The 17,388-nt window shown below is 32.4% G+C and overlaps 1 protein-coding gene across 1 annotated transcript; it reads right to left on the reverse strand.

Annotated features, from left to right (window-relative positions):
* Window positions 1-659: 659 nt before the first annotated feature.
* Window positions 660-16,549, reverse strand: LOC148607569 (T-box transcription factor TBX10-like). The gene is made up of 7 exons (XM_088545419.1): window positions 16,286-16,549; window positions 14,483-14,783; window positions 7,785-8,058; window positions 3,522-3,674; window positions 2,608-2,675; window positions 1,298-1,413; window positions 660-1,052 (listed from the first exon to the last, which is right to left on the reverse strand). Exons 1-7 carry the CDS (start codon window positions 16,446-16,448, stop codon window positions 787-789), a joined length of 1,341 nt encoding a protein of 446 aa, XP_088401545.1. The 5' UTR covers window positions 16,449-16,549; the 3' UTR covers window positions 660-786.
* Between the last annotated feature and the right edge of the window lie 839 nt (window positions 16,550-17,388).

Here is a 17,388-nt window from a genome sequence, read left to right on the forward strand (position 1 = left end):
AATGTACTGTCTGTACGTCTATGAGATTACTTCTATACAAAGTGTTGTATCTCATGTTAAGGTATTTCACTTTTTCATCGATTTTTTGTGCTATTATTCAGGTATCGTTCTGTCAATATACAATGTCACAGTAAATACGATTTGCATAAATATCATATTCATTCCATAATTTCTCAGTTTAGTTTAAGCTGAACCTTTAACAGTTACAAATGTACATAGAACCCATTTCTGGATTGAAAGAGATAAAAGGAAATTGTGTTAAAGTCTGAAAGGTATTTTACAATTCAATTTGTTTGAATTACGTTTTTATAGAATATATTCGTTTTGATCTTACTACAAATGTATGTGGATTGTGCTAGATAGGCAAGCTTTCCGCAAATATATCTTATAACCTAATGGCACGGCGAGAGGAAGAGGATATAGCAAGCGCATATTAGTGATTTAACTTCTTTTCCTTACAAGTATCTTTTATTTTTGTTTTGGTTTCGTTATATTTTTGTTTTGTGTTGTTGTCTTTTTATTGTATGTTTGTTTTATTTTTTAAAAACAAGAAATATTTCTTCGGAATATAGACACAACGACAGCTATCAGTCGGATTATCGATAATTTGTGTCTTTTCACATCCAATTTTATTCTCTCAAATAAAAATACAGGGACAATGAACTTTTAAATTTATTAACAGAATGTCATCACTCTTCTGAGTCCATACCAATTAATTCTTTCTGCTAGGTCATGGCACTAAAAATTCACACCTCCATAATTAACAATAAATCATCACAGAGAAACTTAGTAATTATAACCACACGATCCCGGCGTTCCTTGGTATATTTCCTTCATTGACATCCGGGCGTGGTGATATGACGTATAATCCATGTTCCGGGGATAAGGTGAAGGTCGTGATTTGGCTGCCATCATATAGGTGTCATGTGGATAGGACATGTAGTTGTATGGATCGGGATACGTCGTCCGTGTAGGAAGTCGTAATGTCATTGAAAGATTAGAACTGTTCATACTAGTAGGTGACAACTGCGATTCATCGGACTCGGATGGCGCTGTAAAAAGAAATGAATAGTGAAGTTTATGAACAGGCAATTTGTCATGTGTTTCAGAACGTTATTAAAATACCGGTTTTTATACTGTATAATAATGCTTTCGGCACTGTATAGTTTAAGCGTTTTTTTTTTCACTTCATTTTTATTCATTGTATTTGAAACCTCAATGGGTCAATGTGTAATATAACACCGTGAATGGAGTGAATTGGAGATAAAAATAATCAACGCCTGCGCATTATACGTACATTTATCACATGGTCTTTTCCTTGTAGGACTGTCAAGGTTCTGTGACATACTGGACGGTCGGTGGTGGTTACGTGGTCTTCCACATGGATTCAAATGTGATATCACATCAACCATACTTTAAAATTAGAAAACATAGTTAGAATACAATTCAACAGTAAGATGTGGAAAACACAAGGAAGAGACCAATCCGGAAGCATCGAATTTCGATAAGCAAATGACAGAAAAGCACATTCAAAAGGAAATTTGACTCCACATATACATGAAGCTGTTAATAGGTAACAAGTCAACCGATAGGGTAGGCATGCTCTAGTTTGTATGACGATCAACGTTATGTCATGACCGTAGACATACGAGAGAATTAAACTGTATGGCTCGTCAAAGTTTTAGAAGCACCTAAGAATATTTTCCATTTTTTTAAGAAGAGCAATTTATCTAGGATTTAAAAAAACTATCATTTAAACTTAAAGATTTTAGATGTTACCACAAGTCACAGTATTTTTGTTTAAATATGATATGGTTTTGCTAAGTTTAAGGGTAAAAAAAAATTGAGCGTCAATAATCCCGGCATTCAAGTATGTATATGTATTTCTTTCGCAACGTGCAGGTCCGGGTGTTAAAAGAATAGCCTTGCAGCAGCACTAAGCTTGTCGTAAAAGGCGAGTAAATAGTGCTCAGAACCCTAGCCGGGGACTAGGGCGCTCTGCCCACAGAGCAACTGGGATGTGTGCCCCAGGTGATGGAATGGGGTACCCTGGCGTGTTACATGCTGGGGTTGTCAGGCTATAATACGGAAACCTGACCGCAAACCATAGTGGTGCACCGTGTTGAGAAAGATGCCACGTTCCTCGCACGTTAAAGAACCCTACTGTGGTATTCTCCCGGAGTAGGAACCATAGGGCTCCGCCACAGGAGGCTAAATTGCCCGACCCTACCCACCTCTTCCAGTGGCAATCAAAATGTGTCGACCCTATTGTCCTTGTGTCCCATCCCTTTTTCATTTCATCATCATTTCATGTTCATTTTATCATCAATTTCATGTTCATCGTCTGAATATAGCTGAAATATTGCTGCTCGGACGTTAAACCCCAACAAACAAACAAAACGTTAAAATTTTATTGTTTCAGAACCATACAATTTACAATGCTCAAGTTTAGGTCGTATTTAAGATTTAAGTGGAGATCGTTAAGATTGGGACGTGATAGTTTTACTATAACATTTTCAAAAGAATTAAACGAGCATCATCAATATCCACAAATTCTTCCTTCACATCACATAACATAGAAACAAAAAACTTGTAAATAAAATTTACCATTCATTCGGATCAACATCCCTGAAGCCTTTTGCAAAAGGATTACTTGCAATCTTCAACTGCGTGATCTGAAACAAAACATATAAAATGTAGATTCTTATTTCGAGAGCAATAATTGTTAAAGAAAAGAATTAACAAAGAATTTCGGCTAATCGACAAAGGATCTAGTAATAAGTCAAGAGAGAAAATTTATTTCAAAGACATAAGCTATCTTGCATTGATAACAACTTCTTTACTACGATGTGTTTCTCATGGTACTTCAAAGGACATCTCAAAAGCGGTTGCTCTACAATAAAATGTCTGTGTTTATTTCCTCTTGTCATATATGTGATAAATTTTTGAGGAAGCGCACCTTTTTTACGAGTTCTAATGCCAATAAGTACACAAAACATCCTATTCACAACTTTTTGTCGAATTCTGTGTAGTAATTTAAGTATTTTTTGTTCTTATGTGTCGGTTTTACGAAATTTACTGCTCTTAAAAAAACAAGTGCATTGTATATTCCTGACAAAGATACATTGCATGATTCGTGTGAATTTGGGTTGCATTTCTGTTGTTTCGACGGATTTTACTTTGCCGATCCAATGAAGGTACTTCGTGTGTCGGAGAATAAAGGAAGATCTTATCAAAGTCAGGGACTATGTAATACTAATGATACTATTTGTAATATAAAGTTCCTGTTTAAGGGTGTGAATGTAAAGCGAATTATACTTACATGTACATGTATGTATGCCCAAACAATTTTGTGTCAAGAAATGACTGATGTTTTATCGATAAGATTAGAAAAGATGTCCAGTACAATAATTACTGCAGAAAGTTCACCCGCATCTATTTTGGTTGTCTAAATATCCAAAATAACCGAACAAGTTTCGGATAATTTGAAACATTTATATCAAAGTAATATGTATACATACCCTATGGTTTTGATATGCCGTTACTGCTGTAAATTTCGTTTCTTGGAAGGTGTATGTTTTAAAGTTTTCTGTAGTGGTACAGTCCTCGGATTTCGGGTTGACGTATACCACATGGAACCGCGGCTGATATTTGTGCATAGAATTTAAGATGATCTGCAATAAGAAGAAGGCCGATTTATGATATTGTTCGAGCTTTAAAAATAAAAAAATATTTTTATTCCTTGTAATAAAATTGTGTATTCTATATTTATACAAACTGTTCACAAATAAATTGCAGTTAGTTGTTGATTCTATAACGATAGTTGAATGGTTGCATGTACGTCGATTTATTCTTACAATACTTGGAATTAGAATACGCATGAGTTGTGTGTGATAATACATGAATATAGAATCCAAAGGAGCTCCTGTGCATTCTGCACATAGCGACGGCTAATGCACTGGTATAGATATTGGATCACAACCGCAATTACTTTGACATCACGGAAATAATTGATCTTCAGTTCTTTCAATTTGAAATCATTAACTTAAGTACACAAATTTTTTGGTAAGTTATTGGAAAAGTTGAATTTAAAGGCATATTACGTTTGTTAATCTAACCATAAACACTTTACACCATACTATAAATCATAGTATACTTTAGCAAATTCAAAAGTGCCAACACCTTTTTAAACGCTAATTTATTTATAAGCCAAGACTGGAAATTTATTTTAACTACGACGATGAGCTATTAACAGCATGTCATTTCGGCTAACATGCACGTCAAAACCATCCCGTTTTATTTACATTTACGTAATTGGGGTCAAATCAAGGTCATGTAAATGAAAATATACACCTTTCAAGGTTAATCGAGGGCACCGTGATTTCGCGAGCATTCCTGTCGTAAATTACTCACCTGATGATCTTAAAAGTGGGTTTGGATAGAAACTATATACAACTTACTAAGTCAAGTTACTTTCGTGAAAGACAACCGAGCGCCTATTTAAACTAGTATTCACTCTGTATATTTTTTAAACGTACTTAGTCTATATATGTATTTTGTTATTTTATTTTTGTTATTTTGTTTTAATTATGGTTTTCTATGAACGACCTATTATAATATCTTATTTTGAATCTCCGTATAAAAACATTCGTACATGTACGCCACGTATATGTTTACGGGCAGCATATTATATGAGTACGTATCGTACATGTATGCAATCAATATACAAAATTATTTCATTCAGCTTTTTACTCGAAGCGCATAAGGTGCATGTGGTTCTTCAAGACACCTTTTTAGGTTAGCAAGTGTTTTTCTTTTCGCGATTTACATAAATATTGACAATAATTCGTTGAGCAACTATTTCTGATATTTTTAATTGATTCTAATACATAATGAAAATATTTTTTAATTAAAGCAGGCTGCATGTAACCCTTTGTTGAAACTACATATATACATACATGACAATATTGCTTATATGTTTCAAGACCCCTTAGAGCATAGTAAACATGTATCCTTACGGTCCGTGTATATAAAGAATATTCTCTTTTGTTTGTACTCGAAAATATCGGCTTGTTTTTATACGTATCGGCTGCACAGAAAATCTTGTTAGCACTAATAACATCGGTACACTCGAATGCTTCTGAAGAAAACATCACCAATTATAACAAGTTTTCCAGAACGGTACATATGGCAGGTCATCTTTAATGATCTGCACAGACCTGCATTCGAAAATATGCCAATCATTGATCATGGCACTATCAGGGGCGGATCATGAAATTTGTAAAAGAGGGGTTCTGATCCAGAGAATTATAGAAGGTAATCCAGGTTACTACTTCCTCATTTTTGCCCACATTTTGCCTAATTTTGTTTTAAAGTTTAACAAAAAATAGCGTACCAACCCCGAACCCCCACCCCCCTTGAATCTGCCACTGCACTATGGTCAACAAGACATTACCCCTAACGGGACTTACACCCTGCAGCCTTTTGAATCCTGTACATTTGGGAACCAATATGGACATACGATTCATATGTTGGTCACAATTTTTATGGTGGATAGACTACGCACTTTTGCCTCACAATTTCCTGCAATTTCTAAAACACTCAACTCTATACAGCAACTATTTTTGTTGACAACACAATAACATAATAGTACTTATTCCTGACAATATGCACATCTCCATATGGTGATCTAACATTTCATTGAGTTTCATAACCATCCTGTAAGTCCTTAAGGAGGAGTTGTGGACAACGCATCAGACAAAGGTTTAGCTGAAAATGCGTGAGTTCCAACGGTCATCATTTCTACAATTTTTGTTCAAACTAATTCCTGACAATATGCACATCCATTGAAAAATGGTAATCTTACATTGTAACACCCCATTGAGTTTCACAACAATCCTACAAGTCGTTGAGGGCCAAGTTTTGCTGAAAAATGCTCAAGTCCCAACAGCCCTCATTTTACAGTTTTTGTCCAGTATGCACATCTCCATGTGGTTATATTACACCCCACAATGTTTCATAACAATGTTCCATGCTGCTTAAAAAATAGTTCGAACAGCCGGACAGACAGACAGGATGAAACCTAAGGGTGCACTATACAGTTACATTAAGGCGCACTGTTTCGCACACCAAGTTACCCTGGTCAAATTTTGTAAAACTTAAAATTAAAAGTTGAAATTTGGTGGATATATTGTTTAAATCTAGATAAGCATTTATACATAGACAGATGTAATATATGTTATGGTAAACAGGTGTAATTTATATGAAAAATGGTCTCCGGAACGTTTCAGTCCCCTGCCGTATTAGGTTCTCTCCTCAGCATCAGATGGCTGATTTTCAAAATACCTTATTTCGCACGAACTTTTGGGATTAAAATTGTGAGAGAATGAATCGAAAAGGGTCTTATTATTTTTACCTTTTTTTCACCTACTCCATGCATGCGTTCATCCTGTGGTAGTGTCTAAGTGCCTGATATTTTATAAAACATAGTATTTGGCTGTTAGTTTTGGAAAGGCACCCCTGATTTGTACTAAAACTCAATATTTTTTTTTTAGTATTTTATCATGGCTACTGGATTTTATAACAATAATCACTAAATTACTTATAAATGACTTGAACCTCCACACACCAAGGATTTAAAAAATATATTCTTTTTTATGACAAAACACTAGAAATGTCTGTGTGGATTGCCTCAAAACAGCTTTATTTCAACAAAATGAGACCAAATTTTCAGAAATGACCTTACTGTATTGTACTATCTAAGTATATACCCCAAACTTCGCTTGCGGTGGATAATTATCAGCTCTTAGTGCCTATTTGCTCGAAGGCAAAGACAAAAAGTCGGAATTTATGTTTTGCATTTTACGAAATGCAATGTTTGATTAAATGTGTGTAATAAAGCCCCCTCCCATTATAAATACTACCAAATAATTAAAAGTGTCAAATATTATCTAAAACCTATATGAAAGGAACAATGTGAAGATTTCATACACGATTTAGTCAATTTATTGAATATCTGGTATTTGAAATATTTTCCATTCATTCTTTTTTGCATCGTGTTGATAAAATTTGTCATTATTCAAATGGTTGTTGATATAACAAATCAAGGTTTGTAATACGTGTTGACATTATCATTTCGCACTGTAACACCGAGAACGATGACAAATAATAGACCTCCCTGTCCTTCCACTCAGAAATAACATGTATATAGTCTAAATATGGCACTAGCTAAAACAGTGAACTTAGTTCAAGTAACACTGGCTAAGTAATTCATAAACGGAACTTTGCAACCCTTTTGATAAAAGTAAAGCCCCAACCCAAAATATGAAATAAACATCAATTTGGAATTCAGTGCTTTGAACAAAAAATCCTTTGACGTGGTAACGCGCATTAAGTCTTTAGTCCCCTATCAGCAAAAGCCGAAGTGAAATATAGTTTTTTGGCACTTTCTGTCTGTTGTGGTGGTTGCAGACATTGAGACAATCGACTTGACATTTGATAAATATATGGCGTTATCTAGATGAGTAACAGTTTATGTTCAAATTTTGTTCCGGTCGAAAGATTTCTGGCCGTGTTTAGGCCCATGAACTATGTTCGTATTTTGTATTAGGTTGATTTTTTGTTGCGATATGGTCGATTAATAGGTTAATAAATTTTTGTCAGTTATATTCATTTTAGGTAGAGGACAATACTCTCCAAATCTGACTTTTTTCGGAAAAGCAAACTGATATAAGGTCAAATAAGATAAGATACATAACTGTGTATTGTGTAAAGTTTTTACTTACATGGCCATTGTCATCCAGCAGGTTATTGGTTAATTTGAGTTTGTCAAAAGAAACAATCTGTTTCATCCACTGCGCACCTTTGGCGGGAGAATCTGGGTGCACGTGGATTCTTCCGGGCATGTTTGGGTCTGCTTTTCCCGCCACCACCCAACTGGAACTGTGGAAGGAGTATCGATATCGTTTATCGTCCACTGGGATAAAGTCCATCATTAACATGTATTCTGCCATTGGGTCTAGACCATACAGTCGGACTTGAAACGTCGGAAACATTCGTCTAAAAAAGCAAAAAATAACATAATAACCGAACTCATAACCGATAATCATTTATCGGAAATGGAGATAAATAATAAATTGACTGACAAATTCATGGATGAAAGAGAAAAAGAGGAAAATATAATAATTAATCCAAAAATGAAAACATACTTAATATTCGAAAGGTTCTTTACCTGATAACTATAGTCTTGTCATTTTTATTAATATATTTTTTATCCCATAAAACAAATATATTTCTGGTATTGGCTTGTATTAAAAAAACAATGATCATGATTGTCTTGTATAAAATCGCATAATAGTACATTGAATTTCATAAAAAATGCTTTGTGCTAAAACGTTTGCATATATTCGGAAATTTGTAGTTTTCATATTTACTCAAAATTAATGTAAATAAATGTTTACTCATCAGGTATAATATAAAAGCCTATTTACTATCCAGAAATCTATCTACACTTTTATTTAAAAAGGGAGTTTGCAAAAACAAATCAATGCATGTAAAATCTATCAAATTTGTGCTTGCCGAGTACCAATATTTCATCTTAAAAATATTGTATAGAAAAAAGAAACTAGTGACGATCTAGATAAACAATCAGAATAATTTCAGTTCTATGTATATGTCCTGGTAGTTTATAAAGAGATGTAAATCTATTGCTTAAATATACAATTATCCGTAGGAGGTCTCTAGCGTACCAAGTATAACCGCAAATTAAACTTTCCTCAAAACATCAAGATTTTTTTAAAACAAATTAGAATGTTTATCTTTCAAAATTTTGTATTTTTTATCTGATGATAACACGTTCTGTTCCCGGCTCAGAGGATATTGAAACTGATATAATATGAAGGAGGTTCCATAGGGTTTCCTAATAGAATATCTTATAATTTATAATTTTTATAATATTGATAATTATTACTCTTATAAGTGTATTTTCTATCCTTATTTTGTGCTTTTGATTATGGCTTTTGTGTCATTATTTTTCTTACTTGTTTTTCAATGATCTTCTTATATACTGTGTTTACCTATTTCGTTAAATTAATAAAGTACATGTATCGTGTTTCTTTCACCAATCGAATAGTAGTCATTTGAATTTAGGGTGGAATAATTTTCGTTTATTTTATATCCGAAATATGATTGTTTTTCTTAGTAATAAAGACGTCAAATGTTCGATTCGAATTTACAATTCTTTCATTTTCTTTTATTATACATTATGTTAAGCTATTATTATATTTAAAGCACTTACATATATATATATATATAAGTGCTTTATTTTTTAAGCCTGTTTTTTTCTATAATATATATATATATATATATATATAGAAAAAAACAGGCTTGAGAAATCCTGAGTTATATCGACAAATAATACCAAGGCGTAAAAATGAAAGGACAATTCAGAAACATAAAAGTCCAAATAAATGGCCTAAATTTGAAAACTAACAAAAAACAAAGACGAATTACTTGAAAATGCAGTGAACAAAATTAAGTATAAATGCATATAAAAACTATAATTATGAGAAATGGGGCAAACAGCATTAAGGTTGGTACTCCAATCTACATGCTCCCCGATCACATAAGCCTAGAGGAACCTACTGAGACTTCATTCTTAACTTTGAGTGCCTCAGTGGCAAAAACTATTTTCTTTGTGGGGTAAGGTTATCTGGTTTTCAGATCGCCATTTATCAATAGATATGTCTTCTATAATTAATTGTATCAATGTAATCTCTTAAATAAAACACAACTTTCTCTAAGGATAGATGGCCAAATCTTTCCTGACACTCGACGTTGATGTGCTTAAATCTTTCATATTATCTTGATATTTAAATTCCTCCACTCTTGCATTCAAAAGTTTACAGTATTTTTTTGTCTGTTATCGTTGAGGGAACATGGCTTTTAAGTCAGCATGAAATATTACAACCCGATGCTTACCGTTTTTCATTTTTAAGTGTCTCATTAATTTTCACTAACTGCGATTTTTGAGAACGCCGTATCTATTTTATTGTAAGCATACATTGTTTTACACTGCAATTAATATATAAAATAGAAAGTAAATATCGTATATTTAAAGGAAAAAGCTAAGAATGTAGTAAAATTGCATGATAACATCGGAAATAAAAATAATTTGGCATTGTGTAATAGTAATTAGAAATTATGACCTGTCGCTTCAGCGAAATTAGTTTATTTTTGTTGTATATACCTTGTCATTGTGTTGTAAATTGCAAAATTAGACATGTTCGTTTTTTTTCTGATAAAAAAAGCTATCAATGTTCAAATTAAAAAATTGTGAAGTATGTTTGTTACTCATGTCACAAATATTTTTAGCCTTTTATCTCTGAAATCTTTATAGTTGAGCTGCGTAAAACATGCACTACAATTGCAAGACTCCATTTTAAACTTACACAAGAAGAGTTTTACCCTATACTGCAGAATTTACTAATGAAATCTACTGCTCTCATCCAGAATTTTAATAAATATGACACAGTCTGGCTTAACTGTTGTATTGAATGATATCAAAATGGCATAAAAGCCGCTTGCATATTTGAGTCAAACAGACAGACATGCATTTACATATTAACTTGCAAGTGGCATTAAAGGGGTAACTGAGTGTTTTAGAACAATAATGCTATTGTCTATATGAACCGAAACCAGTCTTTTTCTCATTTCCCAAACTTTCATCAGTGACACGACAGTTTTGACGTCCGTCATTTATTTATCGTTATCGGCGTTTATATATTTAACCATAATTTCCCAATAACGACACTTTTGGCACCTACTAACCGAGAGGTTATCTGCTCCTCTTGTGGCTTGTGGCTTCATAATACCTCAATTAGTACCAATTAAACGCCCTTGAAAATTGACGTGCAGAATTTGATGTTTTGCAGACACGGGGTGATGAATGGCCCTTTAGAGAAGCCAGTAAATCGCAAGATCTATGGGTTCCGTAAATTTTATTGTCATGCACAGCGATGGGCATAGTATTTGATTAAGACGTATTTAATGCATTGTGGTAATAAACAAGTGTGTAATATTTTCTTTATTTCTTTCAATTGGTAACCTACCTACATGTACCTTGATATGCCTAGTTGAAAGTACTACATGTAACTATAATGATTCAGTACAAAAAGTTCAACAAGTCATTTTCTTTTCCCAAAAATCGCAATGTAATGTTTTTTTTTCAAAAAATTATTAATTGATTTATTTTATCGTATAAGCAATTATTTGTTATATTTAATTATTTACGGTGCTATTCTAAACACCGTCTTTTATACTATTTTGTTCTTTTTCAAACTGAAGTTTTGAAACTGATGGCCTTTCCGATTAATACTTTCAGATAGATTCAGATTACAGATTCTATCTATCATAATTATATATGTACACTCACACACATACATAAATGTGTTACATGAGGTCAATCAGTATTACATAAAGAAAATTAGCACAGAAATAAAGAAGACAGATACTGATACACAGAGCGAAAACAGATATGGTATAGCAGATTTTTTTAACGAACATTGAAAGTCTTTTTAACACATTCAAATACAAAAAAAGGAGTTAACTACCCATTTTATTGTGATTTTGATACTCATAGTAATGCTTTGCCAAATAATATCGTCTTAGATTTTTAACAATGACATTTTCACAAAACAATAAAAAAAAAATACATGGAATTCGTCGCCAATATTATGGTTGCAAAAATAGCGTAATCTCGCAGGTTTTTGTAATGTTATACCACCTTCCTTTTTCAACTGGTAAGTGGCAATTAGAAGTGCGTAAATTTGTGGTCCAAATCATATTACGTCGTTTACTTTGGTAAATTGACATTATAATTTTCAATACCGAAGGACGTCTTGGAAAAAAAAACCGTTAGAATTTGATTCTAAATGAACCATAAATAAGGCTATACCAAGATTGAATAAATAGAAGAATTGGAAAGCAAGTTAACATTAAAAAAATGGAAACTGATCCCCAAAAGTTCCTAAAGATCATGAGGTCATCTTATGAAAACTGATATCCATGAGTAAAAGTCGATTTCTGTTGGCACATTATTTTTTTATGTCAGAAACTTCCACTATACATAATATAAAGAGCTAGAAAATTTATTAACATTTAAAAGTACAAACGACCACATTATTATCTTAATTTCTCAAGGACTTTATGTTTAAAATCAACAAAAAAATTAGTTTTCTTGAAATCCAACCCTTTAATTTCTTGCATGCTTACGAACCTGCAAAATAGAATCTTTGATCATATCAAGAGTAATAAGGAAAAAATACTCGTGTATATAAAAGTTATATTTTGCACGTATATAAAAAGTTATATTTTACACGTATATAAAAAGTTATATTTTAATAGAGAACATACCACAAACTCGAATAATTTGATCCTGGTTTCATGTCATGTTTTCTACTTTTTACCGACCTACCATCTAACCCTGTCCTGATTTTGTCATTTCAGTGTTTATTTGCTAATTGAAAGTTTTTGATTTAAACAGATCGTTCTACATAGTAACGTGACGGTGGTTTGCTTATTAGCTGTATGATATAGATCTATTCATAGCGGGATTCTTAAATATGATATAAATAATTGAAGTGAGTTTATTTTCAAGTTGTTCTCTGTAAATCCAGACATTTTAGATACAGTGAGACCTGTCTAAACAGAAATATGAGTAAGCAAGAAACCTGTCTAAACCAGACTTAGTCTGAAGTCTCTTCTATAATTATAGATTAAATGCATTTCGACCTTATAAACCGAATATCGATCTTTTTTTTCGATTTTGGTTCGGACTGATTTCTCTATATAAACTATTTTTTTTTGCTGAAACAATGTTGATGGTAAATGAGCTAGAACGGCTTCTTTGTATATTTTGATATCAATCGAATTTTTTAGTATTAAATTAAATTTTAAAAATATCACAGCACTATCAAGAGCACAGTTTTGACTATTTTGTGTCACCAGCAGCATGTGGAGACCAGTATATTTTTCCTTGACTCACAATTAAAACTTAAACTATTAAGGGACAAATTATATAAAAACAAAACATGTTTTTGAAGTCAAAAGAGAAAATATCACAGTGGCCTGAGAAAGAAAATACATGTATATTGAAACCGACAAAATTGTCGACATACCCTGTTCAACCTATGCTTGTTTTGTCAAGAGTTTACTTATTATTTTCGTAACATTCCTTATTTTGCTCTCCGGCAAACTTGAAAATCTAGTGATGCTGTTACTTGAGAGCAATTGTTTCTAATTTTGACCATCGTGTTCGTTTAACGTTTTTTTTCCTGCAGTCGGTAAAATATAGGTAAGAGGTCAGAAAATCCTATTGACCAAATGCAATTAAGTTTGCACATGTTATCAGTTTATGATTGAAGAATTATCTTCCCTTGTCATCACCATAGCCAACCCAGTGTTGAAAGCTCTGAGGTTCTGATTTTAGATGTCAATCATAGTATTATCAATTGATTTGCTGTTGAAAATTGATGGAACTGCGAGCAATTACGAACATGCATTTTTTTTTTTTTTTTTTTTTTTGGTGAAAGCGCAAATCTACAGTTCAACGTCAACTATTCCCCAAATACAATGCAAATATCAGTGATATATCAATTGATCATCGACTAAAATATGTCTCGGGTCATGAGTAGGGGACATATCAGGTCCCTTCAAGCTATCAAGCTACATTGGATTTTCTTGCATTTTTGGACACACCACTGTTGTAGGCCAAGCGACAGTGATTGCAAACATTCTTGAATTTGTAATCGGGGATACAAATTAGTAGTGGTCCGAGGGCCACGAACCCTCAATTTCTGACCTAAGAATTTTCATGTAACTGGGTCCTGCACTTTGAACCTCTTTAATTGACAATATATTGTTGAATTTTTATTTTCCTGAAGTGAACCGTGAACTTGAAAAAGTTCAGGACCGTCGACACTTGAAAGTAAATTTTCGATTCCGTATACGTGTAATCTTCAATGGAGAGAACATACATTATCTTTTCATTTTGAAATTATTACAAGACTAGAAATTTACCGTCATTGACAAATCTGACTTTTTTATATCACGAGTGTCCGTCCATTCATATAAAAATTGCATAATTTTGTTCAGTGTCATTAAAAATTAAAAAAAACTCTATAACTGCATGTTAAGGACCAAATTAACTGAAAGAATCAAGAGACACGTATAAAAAAAGGGGGGAAGCACAGATAAACAACAACATTTTAAGATTGAAATCAGAATCTCGTTTTCTATCAAAAGCCGGGAACATAAAGAGGCATCTGACAAAGAACTAAGACTTATACATGAATATGCGCCTTAATGTCCGATTTTCGTTGAACAAATTCTGAAAACATGCATTTAGGTTTTTTTTATCACATGATCCCATGTGCTACGGTAGGGTAGACCAAAATAAAAGATGTGTCTTTCGGATTCTACTGACCTGCCAGCTTTTGTTACGATCATTTCTGTTCCAAGTTCATCAAATTCGTCCCACAAAGATTTCATTTCTAGCTGCACTTGAACACTTGCTAATTTTGGATGAATTGGTTTCTTTTGGTCAGTTTTTCCGTCATTTCCAACTTCTGAATTTTCATTGTCACTTTTACAAGAATTTTTCATGCAATCTGGTGGAATGTTTTTCTCACAGTCTGTATCTGGAGGTCGAGGACAATTTTCTGTAAAACCCTCGTATCGTAGTGGTTCATAAAATGGTCTTCCGGTACCCGCATGCAGTAGGCAGGCTGAAAACAAAAAAATAGTACTGTAAATTAGATAAAAAACGTAGAAACAAACATCGTCCTTTCATGCATACACCTGTTTACTTTTCGTTTTTAATTTGGGGTCAATTTCTTAATCTGTCTCCCAGAGGTATTCCAGATTTTTAAAGAGGGTTCCAATCCAGACAATTATTTCAAAAGGAGTAGTTCCACGCTACCATTTGGTCATTTCAGCCCTAATTTTGAGCAAATTTAACAACATTTTCAAACAAATATGGGGTTCAATCCCCCGGAATTTCACTCCTGGATTCACCATTGTCGCCCGTTGCAGACATTTAATTTTTCTTCTTTTCTAAAATATGTTGTCCGCTTCCCATAAAGATAATGATTTACAAACAACTTCTAAGTTCATTGTGCAAATTCCATGAATTTGATACAATTCATTAGTAAACAGATATATGGAAAAATTAGATTTGTTTATAAATGAGTACTGACATATTTCAATTATTTTGAAAATAATTTCTTCACTACGCTATGCAAACTGGTTGGATATTTAATACATGAAAAAGCAAAATATATAATGATTTTAAATGATATTTGCAGACGCTGCATGCAAAAACGATACGTTGCTTCTGTGAAATATATCAAAATATGAAACATTTCAGTTAGTTTTTGTTCTTGTTTTTATTTTATTCCCCTAATAATAAATAATGTCGCACTACTGAAATACTTCCGCTGTCAAATGTAAATCCAATACACAGAAAAAAAAATTCTTTCATTTCTTTTATCTCAAATAATTATTAAATAATTTGGAATACCCGTATAATTATAGCAACTTAATTCGTTTTAATATGATATGGTTTATCAATTTGCGCTGAACTTCTCTGTTTAATAGCTTTTTAACTAGATGGAGTCATTTACCCCACGCATCAAATATACTTGTGATAATTATATCATTGGCAAATTTATGTTGAATGTTTATAAATTATGTTATTTAATTATTTAGATATACCAGTTCTGTATAAACATAATTTCGATCAGAGTTTATGACAGCTTATGCGGGAAATAAACCACCAAAGAGACGTTAAAACTGTATAAATATATATTTAAATTTAAAGGTTTATTGAAATATTATTGCATCCAATTATAATATTGAAAATTTCTCTACGATTCAATAATTTAAAAAATCCATCAAATGCATATATTAACAAATTATTGCAATGTTTGATAGAAAATTACCAATACTTGAATAATAAATTGTATAGATACACTTGTTATACGAAAAATTGAATTTAGAAATTCAAATGTTATCGTTACTAAATAAAAATTGTATATAACACACTTATTTTAATGTTTATATATATATATTTTTTGACAATGATAACAGCTATGTATTTTACAAAGGCAAATCCAAAAGTTCTGTTACATAAAATAATTGCAATTAAGAGATCACTACATAAGTGCGGATGTTAAGTCAACAGTTCATCCGTGAATTTTCCTAAGCATATTTTGAAAGAATTAATTACCTTCCATATTTTTCATTCCGTATCCAGCATTATTCCAATCAAAGAAGTAGTCATTCCCATTTTGAAGATTAGAATATCCAAAAGTTTCAGAAAGATTGCCGGACATTATAGAAGCTATGCTAAAAGCGTTGGCTCTTGAGGAAAACGGCCCGCTGATCTCCATATGTATAATAAAATTATCTTGCAATAAACAAAACTTAAAAACTGTCCTCCTATAAGTTTCTCGTTAACTTGATAATAAACCTATAAATAATACATTTAAGTTTGACAAACTTTCCAACCTCCTCTTCTAAAAGAGTTCCAAAATCGAATCTGATTGGCTCAATAGGCTTTTGGTACCGTACGATTGATGAATGGTTGCGGCGATAGTTTTTATACGCAACCTAAATGTAACTTTTACAGAGTTGCATAAAATCGTGTAAAATTTTGTAAAATGAACTGGATTTTTTCTTATTTATTGCAATCATTTCGAATTAAACTCGACTTTGAAAAATTTCTCTCATTTGCAAAAGCGACCATTAGTGCACGCTCTACCGTCATTAATCACGTTAGGTGTCAGGTTTGACAGCTGAAACTGGCCAACCCCAACGTAATGAACCCTCCCTGATGTGCAGACTACTCAGCAATAATAAACATTTTCATTTTCTGCGAATTTTCACAAATTTGCACCTGAATTTGTGATAAGATACTCTTGAAAATTGACGAATTCGTCTTCTCTCTTATTTCATCAATTAATTGATAGTCTTGTTGTCTGTAACCTGCACAATGTTCTATGTTTTTAAGTGATGTTAATGATATATTTATTTTCAATTCGATTTTTTGTAGAAGTTACTTTGTTAATTTCTTGCAAAAATTGAAGTTGAAAATTGCATAGTAAATACTTTATTTTCCTGACTATTACAAGTATTCGAATATCAACTCTCAATATCAGTTTAGGTACAGTTGTCATTCTTTTCACGTTTAGAAAACTTCACCAGAAATAAGTAGAACGTAATATCTTAAGCATACGTTGCACTACTAATGCCACGAAGCAGATAGTATAAATTAGATATTTATTTTTAATTTAATGAATACAAAGAAAATGATTCTTTGTATTGACCTTT

This window comes from Perna viridis, chromosome 9 (genome assembly GCF_037379345.1).
Source record: "Perna viridis isolate PV_CMFRI_1.1 ecotype Kerala chromosome 9, ASM3737934v1, whole genome shotgun sequence".
NCBI classification, from domain to species: Eukaryota; Metazoa; Mollusca; class Bivalvia; order Mytilida; family Mytilidae; genus Perna; species Perna viridis.

What these genes read in the sequence shown, in the direction of transcription:
- LOC148607569 (XM_088545419.1), bottom strand. Translation starts at nt 16,448, where the DNA reads ATGGAGATCAGCGGGCCGTTTTCCTCAAGAGCCAACGCTTTTAGCATA. An exon ending in ATCGTAACAAAAGCTGGCAG is followed by an intron (nt 8,059 to 14,482) that starts GTCAGTAGAATC and finishes TTGCTTTTTTAG; the next exon opens with ACGAATGTTTCCGACGTTTC. An exon ending in TGCTGGATGACAATGGCCAT is followed by an intron (nt 3,675 to 7,784) that starts GTAAGTAAAAAC and finishes TTCTTATTGCAG; the next exon opens with ATCATCTTAAATTCTATGCA.